The 12,640-nt window shown below is 48.9% G+C and overlaps 1 protein-coding gene across 1 annotated transcript in view; it reads left to right on the top strand.

Annotated features, from left to right (window-relative positions):
• Window positions 1-2,199: 2,199 nt before the first annotated feature.
• The window catches only part of Slc6a5 (solute carrier family 6 member 5), a 44,980-nt gene continuing 34,539 nt past the window's right edge, over window positions 2,200-12,640 (top strand). Inside the window, exons 1-4 of the mRNA XM_032895127.1 lie at window positions 2,200-2,736; window positions 5,105-5,243; window positions 7,601-7,732; window positions 7,974-8,147. Of these exons, the coding sequence (XP_032751018.1) occupies window positions 2,215-2,736; window positions 5,105-5,243; window positions 7,601-7,732; window positions 7,974-8,147 (967 nt within the window). The 5' untranslated portion in view covers window positions 2,200-2,214. The remainder of the gene's footprint in view (window positions 2,737-5,104; window positions 5,244-7,600; window positions 7,733-7,973; window positions 8,148-12,640) is intronic.

Genomic DNA, 12,640 nt, shown 5'->3' with positions numbered 1-12,640 from the left:
CTGTTCCGATCCAATTTTAAAGGATTTTTTGTTTGGAGGACTATGGAGAAAGGGTGGGTTTTACGCGGCTGAAGGACTAAGTCAGTATTAAAATTAAATATTAAAAAAATTCCAGAAGAGCCTAAAAAGTACAATGAGAAACAGGATTAGCAGAGAGAAAACAGGGATGAGAAAATGCATGTAATAGTTTAAACGAAAACCCGGGGTCTTTCCTAGACTGGCTTTCTGGAAAGGTTGGAATGTAGGGATCTAGACACCACACACTGACCAGCCAGGTGTGCTCTCACCGAATGTAGGACCCTAGCCTGGAACAGGATGGACAATCTGTCTGGATACCTGAGACAGGCCTGCCATTATTTGGGGGAGTGATATTTTAGAATCTGACAGAGATTCAGGGAGAGTGCAAGCGAATATGGTGGGAGAGGGAGACTGGTTTGACTCCCCTCCCTCACTCCAGTCTAATCCGTTTGCTTGGCGGCTGTGCCTTGCCTTGGAGTCTTGGGCGCAGTGGGACGTGTCTCTCCCATGTTTCCCTTAATTAGGAGGTGGCAAACTTTTCTCGTTCCCTCCCACCGGCTTTGGTTTAGTAATCAGACCCACATGAGTCACGCCAAGCACGCAGCCCCCTCCTACCCGAGTGGCAACAAGACCGCGTACTCCAGGCTGTTGTCCCTTTAAAATCCGAATCCAAAGGGGTAATGATTTATCAAACGTGTATTATCAGGAAGATGTCAAACGAAGGGCACCTTGCTTCCCACTGACGCAAACCCGGCCTTTCCTGGGGAGATATAGAAAGCGCCTCTTGTTCCAGGGCCAAACCTAGACCAGTAGCGGGGGTTTTACTCTACGGTTCAATCTGTTGTCCGCATCAGACATGGTGAGTGCTTGCTTTTATTCTCTAAAGAAGAAAGGTGGATGTGGGGGATAAGGTTGGCAGGCTCGTTTGGGGTATTTCTTTTTCTTTTTGGAACTATCTGTGCAATAGGCAAGAGGTAGAGAACCATTTTCGAAGGCTTAGGTTCAGGTATTCATACTTGGGAGCTTTGCCTGAGGGCAGACAGAGGAGGTCTCCCTAGTTCGTCGTGCTGCTGCTCCCAAACCGGATTCCAGGTACTGTCCATGGTGCTGAAAGCCAAGATTTCCGCACCCGCGAGTCGCTCTGGGTCTTAGAGGCAATTGAGAATGCCGGCTGGAGTCCAGGCATTCGGTTTGGGTGCACGTAAACTGGGTCTGTACGTTTGTGAAGCGAGTTAGAGCAGAGGATTTCAGTCGAGGAGAAGGGACTTTGATTAGTTTTACAGTGAAGTAATTATTTATACTATCTTGGAACTCTGAAAGGTAAGAAGACTAGCATGGAAGCCTAAAAAGGGAAACAAACCCATTGCTGGCAAGTCTACGTTTAAAATTCAATAGGGAGAAAGCTAATGAAAATTACTGGTGAGTTTTGGTTCTCAGTCAAGAGTAGGGAGGGAAAGAATATTATATTCTCGGGAATGGACAGCAAAATAAAAATAAGAAATTGGCAAGGTCCGTATACATCGTATGTGTCTGGAATCAAGTGTAGAGATTGTGAGGGTCAAAGCCAACTACCATGTGTTTCCCATCTAGTTTATTGTTTAAGTGGTGGGATGTTTGTTAGTGGTAATATTCTGATAAAAAAAAACCCTTTATCCTTGACTTTGCTACTTGGGTGACAAAGGTAGGTTGGGGTGCTGGAGTTTGAATTTACTCATATGGCTTCCAGCCTTGGCCTACCCCAGAGCATGTTTTGCGATCGCAGCTTGTCTATAGGGGGAAAAAAAAGGCAATGTGCATTGTTGAATGACAAAGGAAATGGGGCGGAAAATTAAAGAATCTTGCCACAATGGTGAAGGGGATGTGGTACCCACAGCCTTGATTTGAAATCCACAGAGGGCAGGGGGTTCCTGGCTGTAGGGTTATTTCTATATTGCCCGCCTCTTTCCCCCTGCCAGAACCCACTCGAGCTTCTGTTCATCCTCCTCCTCCCGGGGTTACAGACGGGTTTGGCGAGTGGAGTAAGGCTGATTCCGTTTGTTACCCTGTCTATTCTGTGCCTGGACCTGGAATGCGTGCATCTGTGTTTGAAGATCCATATATTTTATTTTTAATGCTGCCGTGACTTTTTGTTTGTTTGTTTGTTTGTTTTGCACGAACTTGACATTGTGTTTGCAGGATTGCAGTGCTCCCAAGGAAATGAATAAACCACCAACCAACATCTTGGAGGCAACGGTGCCGGGCCACCGGGATAGCCCTCGAGCACCTAGGACCAGCCCTGAGCAGGATCTTCCTGCCGCAGCCCCCGCGGCCGCTGTCCAGCCGCCACGTGTGCCCAGGTCGGCTTCCACCGGCGCCCAAACTTTCCAGTCTGCGGATGCGAGAGCCTGTGAGGCACAGCGGCCTGGAGTAGGGTTTTGTAAACTTAGCAGCCCCCAGGCACAAGCGACCTCCGCGGCCCTCCGGGACTTAAGCGAAGGGCACAGCGCACAGGCCAATCCCCCTTCCGGGGCCGCTGGGGCTGGCAACGCTTTACACTGCAAGATTCCAGCTCTGCGTGGCCCGGAGGAGGACGAGAACGTGAGTGTGGGCAAGGGCACGCTGGAGCACAACAATACCCCAGCCGTGGGCTGGGTGAATATGAGCCAGAGCACAGTGGTGTTGGGTACCGATGGAATCGCGTCGGTGCTCCCGGGCAGCGTGGCCACCACTACCATTCCGGTAAGCAGGTCACAAGCGGCCTCACTGCCTGCTGCTCACCAACCGCGCGAAGGGAGCTGGGCCCTGGCGGGTGCACGTATGCTGATGTTGAAACGGGTTGGCAATGCCAGGTGGCGGATGCTGGAGGCAGCTTTTGGGGCTTCGGAAGCTCGCACTGCTGGGGGGCGGGAGGGGTGTCAGGTCCCCAGTTAAGGTTTGGGGTGTGTGTGCAGCGATCCTGCCAGCAAGGTTCGGACTTGCCCTTCCCAGCCTCAGCGGTAGAACCGGTGCAGATCCGTTAAATAAAAGCAGTCAGATTCTGCATCTTGCAACAAACGCGTGTCCCCATCCTATCAATGTCTCGAGTCTTTTTCGGTTCTTTAAAAATAAAAGCTCCAATTTAAAAGGAAGCACGGAGACAAGCCTGGGGTGGTATGGGCGGGGGATGTAGCTTATTCTGAGAGGTTCTCACCAACCCCAGTGAACCAATTTTACTACCCTATAACTCTTAGTGAGGTGCCGCTGATCAGGGTCTCTTAACCTGGGCCCTTCTAAACCTCAGTATCTAATTTTTCTTTTTTAAATTCTTCTAACATAGGGCCTCTCACATACGGTTCAGTTCAGGTCCTTCCCATTTGGGTATCCCCTTAATCAGAGATAGGAAAAAAATCCCTGTCAGAGTGAATCCTGATCTCTAGACCAGGGATACAGACAGTCTTTCCTCCTTAAAGGCTTGTGATCCATTTCACCCCAGTGATTTCTCTTCTTTCTCTGACCCCCCCCCAGCCCCTGTGCTGTTTCAGGGACTCTATCTCTTTCCTCTCCTTGGTCTGTCTTTCCTCTAGCTCCCCGTTTGCCCGGCAGTCATGGGCTAGGTGTGTGGCCAGAGCTCCGAGGCTGAGAGTGGAACAGATAAGGCATCACTGTACACTGTAGGGTTCACAGACCTTTCTGTCTCTGATCATCTGTAGCCCCCACCCCACTCACATAGTAGGAAATCAGCCACCCAGTCATCAGGGTAACTAGAAATAACCTTGTATTTTGGAATTGCTTTGGAATTTCTTTCTGGAACACTGTTCTGCATAAATTAGATGCTTCTAATGGCATGTGCCCCACAGTGGAGTAGAAAACGTGTTTCACACACCTCCCTTTACCTCTGCACTGCGACAAAAAGAGCTGGGACTCCCATACCCTGTCAGCCGTGTTGGGGGTGGGGCTAGAGGTGCAGACGGTGTGTGTGGGAGGAACAGCAGTGGGGTTGAGTAGGGCTGCCCCGCCTGAGAGTGCCAATGTTTCAGCCCCTTCTGACAATCACTCTGCCCTTCTCCAGCCCATAGGCAGTCTTCTCTCTTGACCATCACTGCTTTATCCTCCATGACCTGGAGAACCTCATGAAGCACGCCAAGGTGTCGTTTGCTAGGTGAAGGACAACTGGGTAGCAGGGTACCTCAATGTCTGGGTGTCAGGAACACAGAATTCACACGAGGTGTCCCCCTCATTCATTTTGCTGAGGCTTTCTTGAATGAAATCCATGTGAGCTTGGAGACATGAGCCCAGAGATCACAGACTAATGTAAGTTGGCAGATGCCCCAGAGACAAATATTTAGTGCCCCCCATTGTCCAGTTGTAGACACAGGCTGAGCCCAAGCAGTGAACAGTGAACAGGGAGTGAACAGGCTTTGCTGTCCTGTTTCTTACCATATGAGTCTTCCATTCTTTCTCTTGTGTCAACTCTAATTCTCCATCCTGACTGTTTCCCTCGTACCAGGGTTGAAGGAGGCATCTTTTAAAATGTGCTGACCAGGCAGGTTTTGCCTGCAAGTTTTGGCAGGGAAATGTGAGGCAGGGGCTCTGACTGGCTTGAAGCACTCCAATTCTTATTTCTGCCACACATTTCGAAGAAAGGGCTGAGGGGGGGTGTTCAGGGTGAGGGGTTTTGTGGGGTGGGGAAGGATTTGGTTCAGAACCTGCTTGCTGAGAACTTCAAAGTTGGCATGATACGGGCCGGGAGTCTGCTTGCTAAATGAACTCCTGGCGACAGGTTGGGTGTGAAGGAACTGATGTGCTTGCGGAAAGGCTGCTTGCTGTGTGCCATGACTGCAGGATTTGGGAAACCGGGTCATAGGTCTGATTAAAGTGGTTCTTTAAAATAAAATTTGGGGACCTGCTTGCTGAAACACTCAGTGCAAAGGGTGAGGGGTAAGGGCTCTGCTCGTAGATGCATCCTTTCTTCAGATTTGGGATCTTGCTTGCCGATGCATCCTATGTGGGAAACTGGGGATCTGCTTGCGGGGGGAAGGACCCTCAGCTGTTGGGGGGGAGGGCTGAATGGGGCCTGCCTAGGACGTACCTGGGTCTGCTATCCGACAATGTGCTTTTCCGCCCTCAGGAGGACGAGCAAGGGGATGAGAATAAGGCCAGAGGGAACTGGTCCAGCAAACTGGACTTCATCCTGTCCATGGTGGGGTACGCAGTGGGGCTGGGCAATGTTTGGAGGTTTCCCTACCTGGCCTTCCAGAACGGGGGAGGTATGGCTTTTCAGCTCTTTCCGCCTGCGGAGGGGGCGGGCGCTGGAGGGGTGGGGTGGGTGCCTCGGAAGACCTTAGACTGAGGTTGGGAGGGAAGCTTGGGGCAACCTGGAACTCTGCAGGCCAGACTGCAGGAGTGAGTGGAACCCGCTGGATTTCAGAGTGGACATGGGCTCAGCTGAGTTGCGAGCCTCACTCACTAGGGATCTCTACTGGCCCAGACTGGGGACTGGGTCCCCAGCCAAGTGTACCCGGAAGCAGGGATGTTCTATTTCAAGTTAAACACCGATTAGTCAAGAAGTGAGTACTCCCTTGCAGGAAATGCACTTTAGAGCCCGATGCCCTGCGGTTCTGAAGGTCAAATTGTGTCTGGCTTAAGATTGTACCTGGGAAACCCAAGCCCCCTCCTCGTTTGGAGACTGTCGTTCAAAGACCGTGAAAGAATAACCTTGGCACAATGCGAGGTGCAAGAACGCAGTGGGGAGTTTGGGGTGTGCCTACATACTGGGTAATCTCTCAGAAGTACCCCATCCCAGCATCCCCTTTCTTGGGAAGAGGCAGGAGATATTTTGATTTTAGTTAAGTCATTTAGCAAAGATGAATCTCCTTACTTGTGTCCTCACTGTGTGAAAGATGCTGTCTTTGAAAGAAAAGAGAGGAGCATGGATTAGAACTCATTGGATCTTGGATGTACCCACCAGGAAGGGACCCTATAAAGTCAAGGTCCCTTGACTTGTCACCAGAGGTCCAGGCGAGGCGCTGGCTGCTCACCCCAGGCAAGCTGACAAGGACACTCCAGGAATTCACATCTCTATTGGACCAAAAGTGCAAGGAATGTAGCCCTCGCCCAGTCCTCTCTGGCCAGGTTTTAGGTCCGCTCTAGAAGGTATTTGGTGTCCCGAGTGGAACCCATGATGCAACCCGGGACAGTTACTGTGTAAAATAGAAAATACCCTCCACCTGGCCCCGTCCTTGCAGTTCTGAATAATCAGGGGTGCCCCAGAAACTGATAGGATTCAGCGCCCCGACTGGATTTCCATTCTTCCCCCAGCAGAGAATGGCCAGGCCTGAGTGCAGGGATGAGGTGCTGTTCTTGGGGATGCAGGATGGGGGTGGAAGGGGGTTTGCGCGTTGGGGATGAACCGAGAGGAGGGATTCCAGGAGAGCGCCTTTACCCGGGAAAGTGCCCGCCCTTGTTTCACACGGCCCTGAAGACTGCTGGGGCCCGGGAAGAAAAGCAGAGGCTTTGTCCGCAGTGCGGCTCAGGCGCCTCACAGCCCGCAGCGTGAGAGGGGAGCTTCGTCACACAATGAATGTTTTTTTCTTTTATCAAGAGAGAATAGAGAAGGAGCCAAGCCTACACCTCAGTAGTTTCTGGCCTCTACTGGGACCTTCCTGATTGGAGGCTTTGGCAGAAGACGACCTTCTGCCAGACCCAACCTGAAAGAAGTCGGGAAGGGTGGGGATGAGGAAGGAGCTTCCTCAGCTGAGCACAGCCTTCCAGATTCTGTTATCTCTAGTACTCAAATTGACCTTGACTCGCGTGGGGGTGTTTCCTGGTAATTCTCTGCAGGCCTGAAAATCCTTGCAGAGAAAGAATTCCCCAGAACTCCCAAGGCTGCAGGTACTAAGGTACTACAGCCCCCTCCAGGCCTCTGAGGAATATAGAGATAAAGGAGAAACACTTTTGAGGGCTCAGTGTAGAGGAGGCGGCCACATAAATATCTGAAGAGAAGGGTGCTTGGGGCAAAGCACTGTGGGAAGACTTCTCCCCCTGAAGGACGGCTGACTTCTGAGGATTAAGTTCTAAGTGGAGAAGGAAGCTGTATGAAGATGCTGCTGCCAGTGGGTGATGGTGTGCCCGAGGGAGAGGGCATCCAGTTGTCTGCAGGCAGAGCAGGCCAAGCTTTAGTGAGGTGAAGGTTTGTGGTTTCCCCAGACTCCTATATAGGAGACTCACAAATCCAGCTTAGCTGAGTGTATGAGGGCCCTTAGAGGGCCTAGGTATGAATGGGAACCCACCGAATCTGTCTCCAGTGAAAGGCACAGATTTGTGAAAAAGCGAAAGCGTTTATTTTGGGGGTGGGGGTGGGAATAAAAGCATTCTAAAGAACACAAGACCATTAGCATGCAACTTCTATCTGGGGGGAAACTGAGGCATGTACTGTAACCCCGTGTAGAGCTTTACGATTTTGGAAGAAGGTCCTAAACTGTCCTGTGGGCACCTTCTGCTGAACTGAGACATTAAAAGCTTCTTCAGCTTATTTTTAAGGAGACCATTCCCAATCCAGAGGGTTAAGTCGGGCCAGAGCCCATGCTTATGTCTCCTGACTCTTCCTCCTACTTTTCTTTCCAAGGTGCTTTCCTCATCCCTTACTTGATGATGCTGGCACTGGCTGGCTTACCTATCTTCTTCCTAGAGGTGTCCCTGGGCCAGTTTGCCAGCCAGGGTCCTGTGTCTGTGTGGAAGGCCATCCCAGCTCTGCAGGGTGAGTCCAGTTCCCCTCTTTGCCTCCTGGCTTTGCCCTCCCTGTCACTGTCCAGACTTGAGTAGGGACACCAATCCCCTGTCACCTTCCCTTCATTGTTTCTGCCCTTGTGGGGTCCTTGGCCGATTATCTCCATGTCCCTGGTGGAGCGTGTATGCATACCCCCGTGCGGGGCATCTCTGTGAGTGTGGTTCTTGCACGGGGTTGGGATGACGCCAACGCAGGCCCTTCATCTTTGCAGGCTGTGGTATCGCGATGCTCATCATCTCCGTCCTCATAGCCATCTACTACAACGTCATCATCTGCTACACGCTCTTCTACCTGTTTGCTTCTTTTGTGTCTGTGCTGCCCTGGGGATCCTGCAACAACCCGTGGAACACACCAGAATGCAAAGACAAAACCAAACTTTTACTAGGTAAGTTTGGACACGCGTTAGCTGTTATGTGGTCCAGTCAACAGATACTTGGTGATTACTTAAGAGGCAGGGCAGGCTCTGGGTGCACAGAGGTGAAGCCAAACACCCAGACATACTTAATTTTAACATTTAAAAAGCTCAGGACTAAAGGATGGGAGTTAGAAAACTCTTGTTTGCTCCCAGAGAGCTGGTGTGTTTGTTAAATGTCCTGTGTGGGATGCTTGCTTTATTAGAGTGGGCAAAGCCAGAAAATCTGTATTTTTACCAAGCAATCTACGTTTTGCTTTGTTTCATTGAATATTTGTCCATCTAGCTATGATCTAGGAGGGAGTTAGGAACCCTCTCTGCCTTTTTCCTCCCAAGAGATCCTGTGATCCTCATTGGCAGAATTCTCAATAATAATGCCAGAAGTCATAGACGCCAGGAACCCCACCCATGGGATGCCCAAGCTCTGATTGCAGACCCTGACCCAGACTCTGTTAGAAATGTGTGTAGTATGAGGACCGAGGAGAGAGCTGCCTGCTATGGGGAGAAAGGAAAGTTGTGCTGGGTATGTGAAATCCACTGCGTCCAGGAGTCGTGGGATACATTTTCATCTTATTGGGTGGAAGAAAGGAATGGATGCCAGGAGACCCAGGAAACAGAAATAATGACTATATACTGTAATCTACCTTCTTATGTTTACCAAAGGAAAGACAGGGGATATGAAAAGCAGCTGTGAATGTGTAAAAATCCATGAGTGTGCATGTTCCCACTAGTGTCAGTCACTGTGGGAAACTATAGTTATTTTAATGGGTAGCGGTAAGCAAGAGATCTCTTCCAAGTTTTCCATGTAAGGTGGGTTCCTACTGAAGCCAGTTGCACATGATCTTTGTGATTTGTTCTAACATTCATCTCCCAAACCAGTTCTTTCCCCTACAGTGCCCACACCTCTCAGAACTTTGATACCATTTGCTCCCGTGGGTGTGTTAACAGCATAAAATGAGTTCTTCCCTGCTGTATTAGTTACTTTCGGCTGCTATGATAAAACATGACCAAAGGTGACTTTTGGAAGAATGAGTTTATTTTACTCCATTGTGAGGGGAGGGCATGGCAATCATTGGCAGGCGTGGTGAAGAAGCAGGAAGCTGAGAGGTCACTCAGGAAACAGAGAACACACTGAAAATGAAGTGTCTTAGTCAGTGCTGTATTGCTGTGAAGAGACTCCATGACCGTAACAACTCATAAAACAAAGCATTTAATTGGGGCTTCCTTATAGTTTCAGAGGTTTCATCCATTAGCATCAGGGCAGGGAGCATGGCAGCACGCAATTAGACAGCTGGAGAAGTAACTGAGAATTCTACATCCAAATCCTGCAGCTGTGCAATGTTTGGGTAGAAGGGAAGTATCACCACTGCTGCTCTTTTTTTGGTCTTATTCAAAACTTCTCTAGGTGGAGGCTGGTGTGTGTGTGTGTGTGTGTGATATAAACTATGTCCTTAGATGTGGGACAATAACTTGAGACTACAACAGGCAGCAGGAAGAGAGAGACACTGGCTTTGGTGTGGACTTTCGAAACCTTAAAGCCCTTCCAGTGATACATTTTTCCAACAAGACCACACCTACTCCAACAAAGCCACACCTCTTAATCCTTCTCAAGTAGTGCCACTCTCTGATGACTAAGCATTCAAATATATGAGCCCATAGGGGACATTTTTTTTTTAAAGATTTATTTATTTATTATGTATACAGCGTTCTGCCTGTGTGTATTCCTGCAGGCCAGAAGAGGGCATCGGATCCCATTCCAGATGGTTGTGAGCCACCATGTAGTTGCTGGGATTTGAACTCAGGACCTCTGAAAGAGCAGTCAGTGCTCTAACCACTGAGCCATCTCTCCAGCCCCATAGGGGACATTCTTATTCACACCATCACTCGGGCAATGCTATAAATCCTGAAGCCTGCTCCCAGTCGTATACTTCCTCCAGCAAGGCCACGCCTCTTAAACCTCCCCAAACATCGCCACCTAATGGGGACCAAGTGCTCAAATACATAAATCTATGGAGGACATCTCACACTGAAATCAATACATGTCCTGTAGACCTACTCTCATATCTGAGGACACAGTATACACTGTAGTGCTTTTATGCACACATGCATATCATATGTATACACAAACACAGGCGTACACACACACACACACACACACACACACACACACACACCCCACCCAGTCTCCACCTGGAAAGTTTTTGAATAATAGCATAAGAGGGGAACAATAAAGATGCTTCCCTTCAATCCAAACTCTGCACACCTGGGAGTGCTCAGGAATGGGGGATGGAGTTTTCACAGGTTCCCAAGCCCAAGATGCCACTCTATGGATGTATGACTAAGGCCAAGCGTCCTCCAGTATCGGTGGGGCTTGTTGTCTTCATCTCCACTGATCCTGTCGATAGAGTTCTCAGGGCAGAATGGCAGTACCCAAACCTGGTGGTTACATATCGGAACCACTTGGGAATGAGCAAGGCCAGTGACTTAAGGAACAAACATGGTGAATTAAATAGCAGACTGTGTGGTTGACCCTGAGGATCAGGATTTAAATTTTTTTCTCAGACTTGGACTTAGGATGTATCTCATTTGATAGAGTATTTGTGTACCATGCACAGGACCCCAAGTTTGATCCCCAGGGCAGCATAAACTTGGTGTGGTAGTACATGCCTATGATTCCAGCACCCTGGAGGTGGAGGCAGGGGGACTAGAAATTCAAAGTCATCCTCGACTGTATAGCAAGTTTGAGGCCAGTGGGTTACATGAGAGCCCGTCTCAAAAAGGAAACAATGTTTTTTGCCCAAGTGTAAGCCAAGCAGGGCGGGAGCTGCTCACTGCCTTTTTATTTTTCTTGCTGTTGGGGACTGAACACAGACATGCGATCCACCATCGAGTGACACCCTCCCTGCCTCCAGAATAGTTTTTGACAATGTGAATCATGCTTGGTTTTGGGATGGCCCACCTTCTTTGCCCCATGCAGTGGTTACCTCTAAAAAACTCTGCGATCTTGGGGAGACTCTCCTTGTAGCTCTTCCCATAGTCACGAGCAGCAATCAGATGTCAGAATCTCTTCTTGGAAACAGCTACCAAGTTTAGACCAAGCACACTTTCCAGGAACTGCAGTCCAGAGTGGAGAAAACTCAGGTCATAACCCATCCCAGAGACAAGCTTGTCTTTGCCAGACTATGACTGGAAAGGAAATTCTATTCCAAGAGCGTGTGCTGGATCAAGTGTTGCTTTGATTTAGGATCCAAGGATGCTTTCTGGAGCTTGCCTGAGAGACCATATGGTCACAGGGATCGGTGTCCTGCAGCTGTCCCCCAGGTGGGAGTCATTCAGAAATATACAGTCGTCTGCCAACTAGGTCCACTATCATCAGGATAGCATCTTAGCACGCAGTGAAGACGGTCACCCTCACTGCAGGCTGATCTCACTGAGAAGCTCTTTCGTCGAATTGCCAGTGTTATTATACACAACAAACCTACACAGGCATTCCCTTGTTCCCATGTTACAGGTGAAAAAGCTTGAGCATAAGCTCTGAATTAGGTTTCTGGTCAGACTCGGGGACTGGAGTCAAGTATGCATGACCCCAGTGCTAACGCTTCTGAGACTGCAGGGCAGCATCCTAAAGTGATTTTTTTTTTTTTTTTTGTCCCTCTTGAATAGAACCTACAGAATTACAGATGGCAAGTGACCTAGTGGTTATTATTTTTTTCCAGATGGCTAAGAGGACTTTTAAAACGTACACTCTAAGTTGAAAGGTCTGCATTTGGGGCCATGTGACCCCAGATCTTCTGCCTGTCCAGGGTGTTTAAGGAATCTTTGGTCCATGTGTCCTAGTCTATCAAGTCCCAGCAAAGTGACATCACTGCAAGTGTTTCCCAAGTGATGTTCATGTTTGATATTCTGTATGGTAGCAAGAAAGGTTATGCAAACAATAGTTAAGCTATCGTTGTGATGATTCTAACAGGGGCATCTGCGTGAAGGGAGAATTACAGGCAGGTAAGTATGGCACGCAAATGCTAACTGCAATCAGGTTCGCAGTGCTGGGAAGCAGTAGGAACTTAGAATGTGATAACAACTCACATGGTTCTGTCACGCAAGTAAATCATGGCTCATCCTTACACTAAGGTATTCTATCGCCCTTGAAAAACAAATATTCACAAATAAAGCACAGGGAAATCCCCCCCCCACGTCCTATTAAATGGAAGACCATGCTATGCTCATAGTGGGATTTTATCTTTATTATCTAGATAGATGTAAGGATAGAAATGTTAACAGTTTGGGGCCAATCTGCTCCGTTTCCTGCCATAGACATGCATTTATGTGTAGTTTATGTGTTTCTATGCATGCGTGTTTATTCTTTTTATTTTTTTATTTTTTTTTTTTTTGGTTCTTTTTTTTGGAGCTGGGGACCGAACCCAGGGCCTTGCGCTTCCTAGGCAAGCACTCTACCACTGAGCTAAATC

The sequence above is a fragment of the Rattus rattus genome, chromosome 2 (genome assembly GCF_011064425.1).
Source record: "Rattus rattus isolate New Zealand chromosome 2, Rrattus_CSIRO_v1, whole genome shotgun sequence".
NCBI lineage: Eukaryota > Metazoa > Chordata > Mammalia > Rodentia > Muridae > Rattus > Rattus rattus.
Note: the sequence above shows the minus strand (reverse complement) of the source record. Positions and strands in the feature narration are given on the sequence as shown.